The 16,704-nt window shown below is 42.4% G+C and overlaps 1 protein-coding gene across 1 annotated transcript; it reads right to left on the reverse strand.

The window, feature by feature from the left end:
• Positions 1-180: 180 nt before the first annotated feature.
• On the reverse strand, positions 181-11,031 carry LOC311108710 (uncharacterized protein; the record flags this gene model as incomplete). The annotated part of the gene is made up of 8 exons (XM_084151429.1): positions 181-362; positions 2,829-2,998; positions 4,216-4,397; positions 6,299-6,390; positions 6,832-7,089; positions 8,152-8,280; positions 8,740-9,019; positions 10,765-11,031. The coding sequence occupies 8 exons, from the start codon at positions 11,029-11,031 to the stop codon at positions 181-183; spliced, it is 1,560 nt and encodes a 519-aa protein (XP_084007555.1).
• Between the last annotated feature and the right edge of the window lie 5,673 nt (positions 11,032-16,704).

The raw sequence follows: 16,704 nt of genomic DNA on the forward strand, positions 1-16,704 counted from the left end.
AGTTTAAAAAGTCATTTAAAATCAAGAGCAATTCCATCTCACCAGCCATAGCTAAAAGCTGAATGTGATAGAAAAAGCACTGTGGACACTGGGTCCAGTAAAAAAATATATAAAAAGGGGTACTGTACATCGTAGAGCGTCTTAAAAACAGTGGTCTGGTGGTCAATCTGTGTTAGCCAGCTAGCTGACATGGGGCTGTATGGAGAGGCCAGGGGAGAGGCTGCAGAAGTGGCCCAGACTGGCCTGAGCACATTGCAGCACCAGGCCTTTCACTGCCTCCAGGTAGAGCGGCTGTCCAGAGTGGAGGTATAGCCAGATCACCCTGCTCAGCTGGGCTGGCATGGAGTCGCCATGCAGGCTGTCTGTAAAGGGAGACACGGTCAGACAATAGCCCCGCAACATATCAGTAGACCACATCACAACAGTGAAGATGAAACTATACCCTCAGAAACATAATAGCCCCACAAACCACATCAACCGTACTGAATGCCATGCAAACACCACATCTTCCAACCAAACCAGGACAATATTGGCAGATCCACACCTTTGTGTGCCTGTGTATAAGAAGAAAAAAAAGCATTTGTGTAGCCATCCACTACAGGAAACCCTCCTAGGAACACATTCTGTGTGTATTGGAAGCACTACAGGTGCAGCAGAAGGAACAGACCTGAAAAGCCATTATTTGAAGCTTGTAAACAAGACAAATGGCCTCTTTGGTTGTGTCCATCTATGATCATCAGGACCATGGGTCAGTCTGCCATGGGCAGGCCAAGGTACTAAATCCTAACTAAGGCATTTTACAGGGTTGACAACCTCATGGCCAATTTATTTATTGTACCTTTATTTAACTAGGCAAGTCAGTTAAGAACAAATTCTTATTTACAATGATCGCCTACACCGGCCAAACCCGGACGACGCTGGGCCAATTGTGCGCCGCCCTATAGGACTGCCAATCACGGCCGGTTGTGATACAGCCTGGAATCGAACCAGGGGGTCTGTAGTGACGCCTCAAGCACTGAGATGCAGTGTCTTAGACCGCTGCGCCACTCGGGATCCAATGATGGATGGCTGTAGCACAGCCCAGGGTAAATGATGTAAAACCACTTGCATTCAATACCTCCCACCCTGGAGGGGATTTCCTCCCGTTGTACAGTAGGAGGAATGCATACCACCCAATAACATACTGATTACGATCAATATCATGGTAGGGCTCTATTCAATCTGTAAAGCTGAAGCATTAAAGATTCAGCGATAGAAATGTAAAGGTCACTTCAGATGGTGCCGACATACGCAGCGTTTAACGTGAACGTAGTCTCCGCTAAAGTGGGAACATTGAAATGTAAAAGGCAAATCGGGCTGTAAACCTGAACTTCCGATGCAGATTGAATAGAGCCCTTAAAGGCTGAAAAATCTACCTCAACGCTACAAAGTTAAACTATACTGAACAAAAATATAAAAAAACCCATGTAAAAAGTGTTGGTCCCATGTTTCATGAGCTAAAATTAAGACCCCAGAAATTCCAGACGCACAAAAGCTTATTTCTCTAAAATCGTGCACAAATGTGTTTAAATCCCTGTTAGTGAGCATTTCTCATTTGCCAAAATAATCCATCCACCTGACAGGTGTGGCATATCAAGAAGCATGATCATTACACAGGTGCACCTTGTGCTGGGGACAATAAAAGGCCACTAAAATTTGTGGATTTGTCACACAACAATGCCACAGATGTCTCAAGTTGAGGGAGTGTGCAATTGGCATGCTGACTGCAGGAATGTCCATCAGAGCTGTTGCCAGAGAATGTAATGTTCATTTCTCTCCCATAAGACGCCGCCAAATGTAGTTTTAGAGAATTTGGCAGTACATCCGACCGGCCTCACAACCGCAGACCACGGGTAACCACGCCAGCCCAGGATCTCCACATTGGGCTTCTTCACCTGCGGGATCATCCGAGACCAACCACCCAGACAGCTGATGAAACTGAGTATTTATGTCTGTAATAAAGCCCTTTTGTTGGGAGAAACTCATTCCGATTGGCTGGTGACCCATGACCCATGCTGCATCCCTGCCCAGTCATGTGAAATACGTAGATTAGGCCCTAATGAATTTGTTTCAATTGACTAATTTCCTTATATGAACTGTAACTCCGTAAAATCGTTGCATTGATATTTTTGTTCAGTATAGTAAGAAACTAAATGAGAAAGGACAGCTTTGAAAAACTCAATAGAAAGAGGGAAATTTAAGCATTGGAGTCTTCAGAGACAACCTTTTGTGGCTGATGGGGTGGGTGTTCTGGAAAACACAACCTTCTGTAGCTGATTGGGTGGTGGGGGAGTATACAGTGTACAAAATATTATGGACACCTGCCATGACAGACTGACCAGGTGAAAGTGACAGGTTAAAGATGATATGTTTGTGTATGTATGCCATTCAGAGGGTGAAAGGGCAAGACAAAACATATTTAAGAGCCTTTGAATGGGGTATGGCAGTAGGTGCCAGGCGCACCGGTTTGTGTCAAGAACTGCAATGCTGCTGGGTTTCCACGCTCAACAGTTTCCTGTGTGTATCAAGAATGGTCCACCACCCAAAGGACACCCAGCCAACTTGACACAACTGTAGGAAACATTGAGTCAACATGGGCTAGCATCCCTGTGGAACGCTTTCGACACCTTGTAGAGTCCATGTCCCAACGAATTGAGGCTGTTCTGAGGGCAAAAGGGGGTGCAACTCAATATTTGGAAGGTTCCTAATGTTTTGTACACTGTCTACTGGAGAACAACCTTGTGGCTGATAGGGTGGATATATACAGGAGAACAGAGGTCCTACTATACCTTGGGAGAGCTTGGTGTCAAACTCCAGCAGAGGGTAGAGGTCACCAGGCAGCAGCTGTCTGACCCAGGTGTTCTCCTTCATGAAGATCCAGTCCTGGACCAGCCTCTTCCTGTGGAGGAAGCCCTGCACGTGGTCCAGGTACACCACATTGCCTGACACCATGTACAGCCTGAGGGATGGCCAGAGAGTTACACTTCAGCCAGTTCTAATGGCAATCTCGCTAAAATGAATGCATATTAAAGAATGACAGATAATACATTCCAGATGTTCCTGATACAAAAAGAAATTAGAGTGAAACAAAACACAGAAAATGCAGATATGAACAGGTGGGTGGCCCCGTATTGAGACCCTTTGGAGTAGCAAGGAAAGAGTATTTTCAGTTTCTTTGAGCCAATCGCTAATATGCACATCATTCTTTTAGACGCAGGGACACATTTCACATTATCAAACCACATAGGGACTGGAGAATAGCATGTGCAAGAATACAGAGTAAAAAATAAAATGGATAACACCATGAAGGCGATTTGTCATCTCTTAGAAGAAACTGTTCATTATATTCAAGACCCAAATCTCTAGGGATGTCTACTGTGATGGAGGAGGAAAGTGGTGTGGCCAAAGTAACTTTCAGAGAGCTCACGTTATGCTAACAACCTATCTTGCCAAAGTGTCAATGTGGATTATCAGAATATTAAGTGACTCACCCAGCCAGGATAGAGGCTCTGAATACTAAGGGCATTTTAAATATTACATTGATAATACCATTGTGAAAGGCTTTTTATTCTCAAGCAGTCATTAAATTCAGTCCTGCAGCCAGTCAGGGCTTTCTTTCAGCTCCCCTCTCCTTAAGGCAGGGGAAAAACACAATTTGGAAAAATGTCATTCATCTCTGGGTTTGAGTGCTTCTGATGAACTTCACTGTATAGGTCGAGGGGGATGAGCGGTCTTTAAGTTCAAACATCATAGACTGACAGTGGCTAGCGCTGGGTGCTGCGCTGCGGGCGCTGTGTTTGAAGCTACCACCAGGGCCCCGATACTCAACACTTTTTCACCCAGGCTTCAAAGCCCTGTCAAAGAGCATACCAGCAGCACGCCCCTCAAGTAGCGCAACTCTCACTTTTTAATAGTAGAATATAATCACTTTATAGCTAATCACACGCAACAGTCTTATGGGCCGAATTCTCATCAGGTAGCCCAGGATATGAGCCAAACCAAAGGACACTTTTTGAAAATGGGACGGTTATTGAAGTCAAGCAGTGACTGCTAAGAGGTCAAGAGGCTTTTCTAGCTAACAGTTTTCTTCCAAACCCAACCAGTAATCCCATATTCCCTCAATAAGTATCTGAAATCCTGATTACGAGTCCCAAACTTTGGAACACAGAAACATACTTGTAGTAGGGCAGTGTCTCAATCATCTTCCAGTTGACGTAGTTCGCGGCAGTCTCCTCCAAGGTGCACACTCGGGTCATCTGGACCTTGGCCACCTGCCAGAACCTCTCATGCTCCACCAGGGTCTCCTGCATCTCCCTCCTCAGCAGCAGGTACACACCCTCCAGTGTGTCCTCATACACCTGAACTCAGTCACCACATACAGTAACACTTAGGAGCATCAAACACTACATCTTACGTTTTAGTTCAGCTAAAAGCTGAATAGCGAAAATAAAACACTACATGACCAAACCAAAAGTATGTGGACATCAAACATTTCATTCCAAAATCATGGCCATTAATATTAGAGTTGGTCCCCCCCCCCCCCTTTGCTGCTATAACAGCCTCCACTCTTCTGGGAAAGATTTCCACTAGATGTTGGAACATTGCAGCAGGAACTTGCTTCCATTCAGTCACAAGAGCATTAGAGGTTGGGCACTGATGTTGGGCGATTAGGCCTGGCTCGCAGTCGGCGTTCCAATTCATCCCAAAGGTGTTCGATTGGGTTGAGGTCAAGGCTCTGTGCAGAAGCACAGAATCATCTAGAACATCATTGTATGCTGTAGCATTAAGATTTCCTGTCACTGGAACTAAGGGGCCTAGCCCGAACCATGAAAAACAGCCCCAGACCATTATTCCGCCACCAAAGGTTACAGTTGGCACTACGCAGTCGGGCAGGTAGCGTTCTCCTGGCATCCACCAAACCCAGATTAGTCTGTCGGACCACCAGATGGTGAAGTGTGATGAATCACTCCAGAACGCATTTCCACTGCTCCAGAGTCCAATGGCGGCGAGCTTTACACCACTCCTAGAACGGTGCCGCGTTGAAAATCACTGAGCTCTTGAGTAAGACCATTCTACTTCCAGTGTTTGTCGATGGAGATTGCATGGCTGTGTACTAAATTTTATACACCTGTCAGCAACGGGTGTGGCTGAAATAGCCGAAACCACTAATTTGAAGGGGTGTCCACGTCTGTATTTCTTTATTTTACCAGGTTAGTCTCATTGAGATTAAAAATCTATTTCAAGAGAAATGTCAAAATAGCCGCACATAACATTTCATAGAGAGAGACTAATAAAATACTAACGTTTCAAAGTATACAAGTACACTGAGCAGGTAACACAGTAACAACTCAATACAACAGGCTAATCAAAAAAGTTAAGTCATTATGAAGGGATTATGGACCAGGGGAGTTGAAACCAGCTTTGATGATCTGAACGGATGTCATTGAGGCTACGGTCATGCAAAAGTTAAGGTAGACTTAGCGATATGACCGATGCAGAACGTAAACAGCATAGTGTAAATTCTGCAACTACTAAGAACATTGAAGCTTGAGGCTCAACTTCCGTGGCTACCACGCTGTAACAGCGTGAAGCGAAACCGTGCACATGCGCAAATACTGTGTGACAGAGCAACATCTTGCATCTCGCTCATCTCAACATCTGCGGTGCTGCTCGTGGCAACGTCATGTCGCTGAGTCTACATTTCACAAGTGGTTTTCCATTTCTATACATTAAGTAAACCAGATGTGCAAATAATCCCAGTCATAATTGCTTCAATAAACTGTTTACGTGCCAATCTGTTGTTTTCTATTTTCTTGGTAACACTGTCCTTGACTGTATTGCTGGCTATGGAGTACATTCTTGCAGCTCAACTGTATTCACACATGAAGTGTAATTGAGTGGGACATGCACTGATAGGTCTATAATTCATTTAGCAGCCCATTACATGAGATTGGGAGCTTCCTGCTGCCTGTTCAATCTGTGACTTGTGAAATCACCAGCACAGAGCTAATGCTCTGGAGATTCTTAATGGAAGGAGATGCACTGATGGAATACTAAAGACACCACTGAATAGATGGCAAGATGTCATTTGTATACAAGCAGTCTGAAGGCGTCTCACCTATGACTTTTTTCAGCATGGTGCTACAAATGCTGTGGGCAAAAACACAGCTTGAGCCCTCGTGTTGGTAGGTACACTACACTCATTTTGCCTGACACCAAGTCATTTAAGGTCATACAGAAAAAAGCTCCTTTAACATACCTTCTTGCGTTTCAATCTGCCCCAGTCACGCCCTAAAATCCAGGCCACCAGTGACTTACACATGGAGAAATAGTTGTCCACAGTCTGAATTCCTGGGAGGAAGGAGAATAGATACTTGACATGAAAGCCAGCATGCGTGAGAGCTCCATGCTGAGCCATTTGATCACGGGAGGCTTTGTACAAGACCTGTCAAAGTACAACAGACAACGGAGCACCACAGGGTAACGCGACATAGAAGAGCCTCTGTGCATGGCGAGGCTTATTCATTGCCCTATACTCACTGGTCCAATTAATGTATAAATACATTATATCATTAACAGTCATAAGACAAGGTGGTATGATATTCTTGGGGCATAGAAAATGAATATAACATGAGCGAAGTATATTTATGACCTGAGGGGGCACCGTTCTAAAACAAATCCAGAAAAAAACTAAAGATTTGATCCACTCCAAATAAGAGTGTGTCATGACTGTGCATAACATTAACACAGCAGAATAAAATTATAGGGTGAGGAGCAACATCTGCTACTTACCCACAGTCTCGTCACCACGGGCCAGCTTGCCCCTCCAGTAGTCGGTGGTGATGTGGTGCAATGAGGCCAGGTACCTGATGTCACACAACGTGCCTCCCCAGGACGCCACCTTCCTCTTGTTGTGCTTCCGCCACTGCAGGTAGATGGCCCTGAGCTGCCTGTCAAAGGGCGCTGGCTGGCGGAACAACCAATAGGTGAAGAGCCACTGGAACCGACACTGGCTGTACTGACTGAACATGGCCTCCAGCTCACAGTGGTCTGGTAGGGTAGGAGAGGGGAGAGAAGTCTGCATCAGGGTAGAAACCTTTAGCACAAGTGGATGCTCTGCATGTCAAATGTAAAATTGCATTTATGTTCCAATAAATGGCCATCACAACAGTCCCCATCTAAAGCCAGCTGAGTCTAAAAGCTACAGGGAAAACAGGACTCATTTATCGATGGACAGATCGATGCCTGTCTGCCACAAAGTAATTTAGAGTTTGTGTAATTATTTTGGGATCATTAAATTGAACATATAAATACAAGTAAGGCCTGTAGGCCATTAGCTGCCCTAAACATTGCCCTGCCTATTGGACTAGGCTGTTGGTATATGACAGGCAGGGCTAGTGCTTCAGTCCAGAGGGTAAAACATTACTCATAATCCGGAGGGTGACAGGTCAGACAAACTATGCGTCTAGTTTCCGCTCCCCATATCACCAGCTGATAAAAACACTTTGAAGCGGCTCAGCAGAGCAAAATAAATTGATACGCTTTTTTACCTTGATGTCTTCCATCATAAAACAGACAGTTTCTGTAATAAACCAAAATCCAGCAAGGGGATACAGCTCAAAGGTTTTCCAGAGTAAAATGGCAATGTTGTGCTTCCCAGTACAACATTCAAGAGACTGAGTATGATGAGTAAGAGCAGAGCTCTGTTTTGAAGATGAAATAAAGTCGTCGCTTATAGGTGTGGTGTCAACTTCAAAAAAAAATTACTAAACATTTTCTTTACCCATTGGGACAGCCATGTTTTTGGCCAGAATTCACAAATAAGTTGGCCAGTAATACAGCACAACAGTCAGGAGCCTTCATCTGCACTGCCAAAAAGTCCATCTGAATAACAAATGGCAGCAGGCTCTTAGAAGGCAATAAAGGACATTACCACCTTTGAATTCCATTGCGGTCACAGTCAAGAGATTAATTACAATTCATAACTGGCTGTAGAAAGCAGACACATCTTAAAATTGATCCCAGCAAAAATACCCCACCTTTAGCCAATTAACAGCATATGGACTGAACAAAAAGTACCAAGCTAAAGATGGTATGCCCCATATGACCTACCATTGCTCTGTTGGTTGAGAACATGCTGGAAAAGCTTGGCAATGCTTCCATGATGCTCAAGAGCCAAGGCATACAGCTCCTTCCATTCAAACTTCAGCATTCTGCCCGCATCATCATCATCATCTTTGTCTGCCAAAGAACAAAACCGTTTCAATATTCAAGTGAACAACATTCCTCCACTACCTGACAAACTTTTTCAGATTTAGAGTTCAGTCACACGCACAGGGTTGCAGATGTAAATGCAGGCTACAGTGAAGAGGTTAAGCGCCGAGCTCCAAAAGTGCAGGTTAAAGGGAAGAATGAAACAAAAATACACATTTACAACTGTAACATGTTAAATGACCACTGGGAGGGGGGGGGGGAAGTCCAGTGGTGCAGGAGGGGTACAGTGTGAGCAGGTAGCTGACTAGTGGTGGCTATTCAGCAGCCTGATGGTCTGGGGGAAGACTATTGGCCAGTTTTTGCCATGATGCTCCTGTACTGCCCGCATCTGCATGACTATCTTCACGAGAAGTGGCAGGTGCACATGTTTTAATATTAAGGGGTGGCAATGCCTAGGAGCCAAACTGCTAAAATAAATGAACTCACCTTGGACTTTACCTTCCAACACTTCCTTCTCAATTCCCCATAAGCTCTCTATGTCGGTGCAGGGCAGTCTCACTGAGGGCAGAGGAACATTCTCTTCCAGAACCAGCCACTGGACCCAGTACTTGTGTGGTGGGAATGGGATCTCTGCAAAGAGCTTCTCCTGAAGAGACCGGTTACAGTGCAGGTTTCTGAAGAGAGTTCGCCACATGAAGATCAAACGGAAGACACTCTTGGCAGAGATGGAGCAGGTGGCGGTGGCAAACGGGACTCCAAATGAGGTCTGCGTAGAGAGATGAAAAAGCCTACAAGTGAACGTGCAATGCTAGCTACAGATTGTTACACCAGATAATGTGATTTAACCAAAGATGTTTGGTATCCATTACTAGGAGTTACAGAATCGGTACGGTTTGGTGTAACACAGAATTTGACCAACCTCAGCGATACAGTCTTCATCCTCAATTCATGGAAACACGTCTCAAAATGTCTTTCCAGTTGCAGGGGGTCAATTTGAATTGAGAAAATGAACGTTTTTTTATAGATTTTGTTTTGCTCCATGAAGTTATCCAACAATGTGTACGCCGCCATCTTGTCTATTTCAAATCTTCTCATTGATCGAGAAAGGTTTTTGTCATTATGACATTCAGCACCTTGGGGTGGACACCCACTAGCACTTGATCATGACTCAGTTCCATTACATTACACATAAGTCATTGGATGGAGGGGTCTTCTGTACAGGGGAGTTTTGTTAAAGATGCACTATGTTTCCTGGTTGATGAAATTCCAAGTCTGCTTAATTTCAGTTTGTGACAAAACAAGCAGCAAGATAGTGTAGCAAATCATTGTGCCATCTAAACCGCTGTGAAATCTCTTTTCCATAACCAAAGATATTGTAGTTTAAACTGGTGTACAAAACTGAAACTAAGACAAACTAAACTTAATGGAAAGCATATAAAAAATGCCACAAATAGAACAGATCTACCACTTCTTATACTTGCTTTTATTGAGAAAAACAGATTGACATTTCTATGAGAATTTGTCAGTCACACATATAGTTACAATTTGCAGCTTTAAGAGCCCTGACGCTGGGTCTGAATATTAACAGGCATGGCTTGCGGTAAGGTTTTGGAAGCATAAGAACCTCATCTTTCATATCTGTGAGAAATCATTTTCAAAAACAAAATGGTTCAATTGATACACCTTTATAGGGTTAGGGTTCCCACAACGCCATATTCCCATGTTACAGAGCATGTCTACAGAAAACAGCCTACCTGTGCTAATTAGCCATCTGTTTCTCCAAATCGACGCAGATGGCTAATTAGTACGACCCCACAAACGTGTTGTCACTGAAAAATACTGTCAGCTGCAACTTAAAACAGTGTACTGTAAGTGTGCATTTTGCATCTGTGAAATTATTTTAAATGTGATTTAAAAAAGTAGATAGGATTTATGTTTCCGGAACTGTACAGCAATTGAGAATCGAGTCACGTTCAGCTTGAGTATTTGACTGTTTTGGCTTCCAGAGCCAATTCCGCCTTTAAACAGAATATGTATGGGCCTTGGACTATAAGTAACGGTAAAGGCCTTTGGTCCGATATTGGTCTAAACACCCACCAGTCTCTTTCAATGAGAAAATGAAAAAGACAAGATCGCAACATACATTCATTGTTGGATTACTTCATGGAGCAAAAAATGAGTATTTTTAATTGAGCATTTTCTACATTCAAACGGACCCACTGCAAGTGGACACGACATGGATACTCTTTCCACGAATCGAGGGCAAAGGCAGTATCGCTAAAGTTGGTCGAAAATTCTCTGTACTACACCAAATAGTACCCATCCTGTAACTGCCAGTAATATATACAAAACATCTTGGTTAAATCATATTCTCGTGTAACAATCTGTAAGTTTGTTGGTGCAATGCATAACCTAACAACTTTATTCATTCACAAGAGGATCAGCAAATGTCGGGTCTATCTCAAAATACTAAGTCTAATACTACTAATTCAATATACATTTTTACATTACCTGGAAGTGTCTTGTCCACAGTGAGTTGCAGGAACAAACTCGAAACAGGGTTCGGCAGGTGCTCCCAACTCTCAAAAGAGACGTGGGATCCAGCCGTCGTAGGATGAGAATAAAGACTTCGTCACTCAAGTCCAGTATCCCCGTGTTTGAGCTTCCATGTGTGTACTCCCATTGCTCGCTTTCTTCTTTGACCTCAAACGAAGTCGCGGATAAAAGCGAGAACTGTCCCTGCAACTCATCCTCCCAACTACCGTAGTGGAGTGCCATGTTTGCCACCTGCCAAAGTCGCCCATGCTTGAGAGGGATTTAAAGTTTAGGAACGTACCATTGTGCCAGTCAAACGGGGAAATCACCAGGGGGTTTTACACCTGGGCACGATGGACGCTTGATTGAGCTTGCCTGGCGCGCCGAGTGAGTGGGGTTCGCGCAGTGAACTACCAAATGACGAATAGGCTTTTCCAAAGTGCAAACTGACCCGGGGCGATCTAAATCAAGCGCACCTGTTCAGGCCGTACCATTAAATAATGTATGTAGGTAGCCTACCATTACTTTAGGTAAAATTGACTTATCAACTAATTACATTTACATTTTAGTCATTTAGCAGACGCTCTTAACCAGAGCGACTTACAGTAATTGCGTGGTGATCATCAGGATGAAGCTTGTATAAATTACATACTTCTCTCATCTCTATTTGACAAAGACAAAACCTTTTACAGTTAATACATTACCACAGCCAATCCCATTTAGAACATGCAAATATAAAATGGTAATTCCCTATGGAAAACTGCAGATTATGTTCTGTTTACATCATAGAGTATGCCACTGCTATATGAGGACTTCAGTTTAAGTTGACGAAAAGGTTTAGGCCTACCCATGGGCAGGGACGGCTTGTTCAATAGGGCGATATGGGCGACGCACTGCCAAACGGGAAAAGGAAGGGATTTTTTTTCTAATCAATTATAAAAAAAAAAAATATATATATATTTTTTTTATAAATGTATACAAAATTATATCACGGCAACAGCAGTTATCAGTGTTCACGTCTGATCTGACAGCCACTAAATGTCAAATCAGGCTAAAGTCGTGCTTCAAATGGCCCCGCCCGTTTTTTGGGCGATTTCAGTCAGGTTGAAAATCGCCCAGAAGTCTCTCATAGCCTGTCATGTAAAATCTATTTTTTTCACATTTCAAAGCTTTCAATACATTCTCTATGGGTGTCTGTGGGCTTGCACTTACGCGCTTTCGTCATACATAACGTAACCACGAATGAACGTAACTAAGAAAAGACCAGGTAGCAGCCTCAATCAATTCACTACTACTATCAAAATGGCTAGGCTTCAGTCCAACTCGATTGTGTCTTTGAAAGAAGTTCCTTTTTGTCGGCGAACAAATTAAGATAAATTGGCAACGAAACAATTAGGACCTCCCAGACCAAATTTAATAATTCAACAGGTTTCTACTAAAGGCGGAAAGTCCTACACCCGAGGATTTTCCAAAAATTGGTACGAACGAAAAAAGACATTGCCACTCACTCAACTGGATGACGAGGGATACAGGCTAGCTGTCCGCCGCCACAACGATGAGGTTAGTGTTGATAATCACAAGTTTACTGGATGTGGATATGGTGTAATAAAGGCAGTTTATTCAGAGGTAAATATATCTGGAATCGCGTTCACGGACCCGTTCGTCAAACTCTTAGGGAGCTAAAAATTATGCCCCATTACTTACCATATCAGATAAGAGAAATTGCTGCAGCTACATATATTTTACATCCTGGCCCTACATAGTTCACTATTTGCATCACTTACCAAAATATTACATGTGGTCATATATGCTTGGAAAGTGGAGATGCCATAGAACGTCAAAAAAGTAAACATTGCTGGAGACACATTGTCGTTTTGGAGAAGACATCGCGTTTGCTAGCGAAGAGATTTGTTGTGGCAAATGAACTTGGCCTGGGAATTGCCAGGAACCTCACGATAAGATATATGCATCAGCATTGCGAGTCTCATGATTCTATACGTATTGCGATTCGATACTGTGATTTTATTGCGCACCATATGTCTGTTGCAGAGGGATCAGAAAGCCATGAGAACGAGTTTTGATCAGTCATGGAAATAAAAGTGCTGAAAACTAATTGGCTCCCAATGTGAAAAGATTGAGAACAAGCTATGAAGGAACAATAATGGTGTTTTGGTGCAGGTACAGCCAACTAGCGCTAAAATATTGCGATATTGTCAATACAGTATATCGTAAAGTATCACTATGTAACTCGATTTCTTTCACCCCAATCCCTCAAATTAACGGTAAATAACTGAATTGTTTGCCCCACATTTAGCTAAGATGATTAGCTAGCCAGCTAAAATGTTTTATTTAGTTAGCAGTCGCATCTACAATAGTTTACTGTCAATAACATGTCTCCAAAAATGACGTGGTGTCTCCAATTGTGTTGACATTTTACAATTGCAATGCGCATCCATGAGTATCCACTTTCTGTAGCTCAGCTGGTAGAGCATGGTGCTTGTAACGCCAAGGTAGTGGGTTCGATCCCCGGGACCACCCATACACAAAAATGTATGCACGCATGACTGTAAGTCGCTTTGGATAAAAGCGTCTGCTAAATGGCATATTATTATTATTATTATTATTATTATCTGAAGAGAGCCCCGAAACATTGTGTGCAGACATTTTATGCAATAAATGAAGTAGGTTCAATCTAGTAGTTCTGATCTTCTGATTGGTCCTGATGAGTTGGGCGAGGTCACCTCCAGGCTACTGTCACTGTTGCATTGGCTCTGAGTCGGGTTCTCTGTCTTCAAATGTTCAGCCTAAGAGAGGGGATTTTTGTGTGTGTGTGTGTGTGTGTTTAACAGTGATGATGTGTGTGTGTGTGTGTGTGTTTAACAGTGATGATGTGTGTGTGTGTGTGTTTGTGTGTGTGTGTGTCCTCAGAGCAAGAACTCGTGAGTTGGAAGAACTGAGAGGCCTATGGCGTGGGTGTTGTCCTTGGCCACCTGCTGACAAGGCTGACAAGATAGGACCCTTTTGTCCATTGTTATTGGATAGGAACAGAACTTATAACCAGCTCCTGACCTAAATAGATCTTAGCACAACATTTTACTCAACATATCATATTCCATATTCACTATAACAAATATATTTACTACGACATTAGCAAGAACCGCCACATCCTCAGCCGGCTAATCCAGTGTGTGAAGTTTTGCGGAGTGTTTGAGTTAGCTTTGCGAGGCAAAGATGAAACTGAGGGCTCCACCAACCCTGGTAAGCCAACACTTTTGAGATCAGTCAATAAATGCTTCTGGTATTGACTTATATGCTGCCCCTGTCTTCATGTTGTTGCTGGACATATCTTTTTTTAAAATGTGTGTAGGTCACCTAAATCATCAGAAAAATTGCCCCTCCTGAGAATTTTTTCAGGAGCCGCCACTGCCCATGGGCCTACCCATGTAATCAGTACTATTTTAACTCAACTTGGTGATTTAAACAAATTACAGCCTAAGTACCAACACAATCTTCAGAATATTGATAGCACATTATAGGCCTAACACAAGACAGCAACCTTTCCTTTAAACTTTTGGCAATGTTAAGATTGTGTATTGTATTTGAAGTGCAATGTAGTATGCAAAGTAAGAGATGTGTTTTCTCTGATATTCCATATACAGGTAACTGCGAAAATAAAGAAAACACTTGAGTACGAGGGATACAAAGTATATTGAAAGCAGGTTCTTCCACACAGGTGTGGTTTTCTGAGTTAATTAAGCAATTAACATACCATCATGCTTAGGGTCACGTATAAAAATGCCCAGTTGCCCATTATTTTGACTACATCTCAGTGACTTTGAAAAAGGGGTCTCAAAGGAGCATAGGGGTTTCAAAGGGTGTGTGTGTGTTTCACCAGATCTCAACCCAGTTGAACACTTATGGGAGATTCTGGAGCGGCGCCTGAGACAAGCGTTCTCCACCACTATCAACCAAATGCCAAATAATAGAGTTCCAGACACTTGTAGAATCTATGCCAAGGCACATTGTTCTGGCAGCTCAACGCCCTATTATGACACTATGTTGGTGTTTCCTTTATTTTGGCAGTTACCTGTAGACTGATTTTGTTATAACATCCTGCTGCATATGTGCAGACCCACTTTAGCATATCATATAACGTTTTGAAAAAAACGATATAAAAAAATATTGCAATCTGAAGTCCCTATGACCAAAGTGCATTTGTTTGGTCTGCCAAAATGAATGTTACAATGTTCTACATACCGTATTCTAGAATATAATAAAAATTAACAACTAAATTAACAGTTGACTGTTTCAACATGACCTGCTCTTCTAGTGTTTTAGTTCTGGACCTGCACAGCGATGAGCTCCATAATGAATTCTGGATGAGGTTATCTGACTAAGTAATAATAAATGTATCTGCCCAACCATTCTCTCAACAATATGCAGTTGCAAATAGTGCTCATGTTTCTGTGTGTTTATTTGCTACGAATCTTCACTGAAACCCCAAATTGCTATGAAAAGCCTTTTTATTGAGTACTTTTTTGAGTGTTTCTGGTAACATGTTTTGAGTGGTGTGATTTTTAATAAAACCGAATTCTCAGCGTTTCAGACAAATAAACTTTATTTTAGGCAACGTTTCTGACAGCAAGTGCTCCAATACACCAAAATCAAATATAATACAAAAAACAGGGGATAATAATACTTTGAAAGAAATCTGTTCCAAATAACTTCATTAATGTGCTTTGGATAAAATCCAGCAGGGAATAAAAAGGAACACACTTAAAATACAGTCCAACAGCTGGACAATCAATAAAACAGAACATCACAATTCTGGAATGACAAGTGCATTGTAATCATCACATTTTTACAATCAGGTCTTATTTTTTTTAATCAACTACAGTTCAGTGTACATATCAACAATGAACCAAATGTACAATAATCACTTCACTCCATTAGGAATCCTGATATATTTGTCTTTATACCCATTTGTCTCAGGAGATAATGGTTCCAACATGGAAGGTTGTCATATCTGTGGGTTAGTAGTTGTAAGGGCAGACTAAATGTAATGCAGAGAAGCAATCCACAGTGTTCTAAGTAGAGTTTATTTAAGCAATAAGGCACGAGGAGGTGTGGTATATGGCTAATATACCACGGCTAAGGACTGTTCTTATGCATGACGCAATGCGGAGTGCCTGGATACAGCCCTTAGCCGTGGTATATTGGCCATATACCACAAACCCCCAAGGTGCCTTATTGCTATTATAAACTGGTTAACAACGTAATTAGAGCAGTAAAATTAAATGTTTTGTCAGCCAATCAGCATTCAGGGTTCGAACCACCCAGTTTATAAATGAATATAACTGGAGGGGCTTCATCAGTATCTAATGTCCTCGGACAATGCTGGACTTACAGGGAAGGGGCCATTTATAATGTGCGGCTCTAACACACAACAGTAATACATAGTAAGGCACTGACTCATGTTAAGTCTGTGTATTACTTTATCGTATCTCTGGACATGATGCTTTAACGGGGGAGTTTTACAAAAAGAGATCGATTTGAGGGAACAATAAAACACTGAGATAACCCACAGCGCAAACTCAAAGCTTAAAATACAATTACGTTTTGTGCTCATATAAAAAAAAGTCACAATTGAGCATTTACACAAGTATTAAGCACAAAACCTTCTAAACATGTCAAATGTACAGTACGAGGGAACGTGATGGGGTAACAGTATATTTCTATACATGAAACAAATCTTCAAAATCAGAAATAGCCACTGCTATCTATTCACAGTTTGCGATCACAGTGTACTTTTGCTTGTTTGCTACATGTTTTCGATTATATTTGTATCATTCAGTGATCATTCTCTCTGTACAGAATCCGGGGAGGAGGGGCAGTGGATGATTAGGTCCCACCCCC

The sequence above is a fragment of the Coregonus lavaretus genome, assembly GCF_964263955.1.
Source record: "Coregonus lavaretus genome assembly, chromosome: 33".
Lineage (NCBI taxonomy): Eukaryota > Metazoa > Chordata > Actinopteri > Salmoniformes > Salmonidae > Coregonus > Coregonus lavaretus.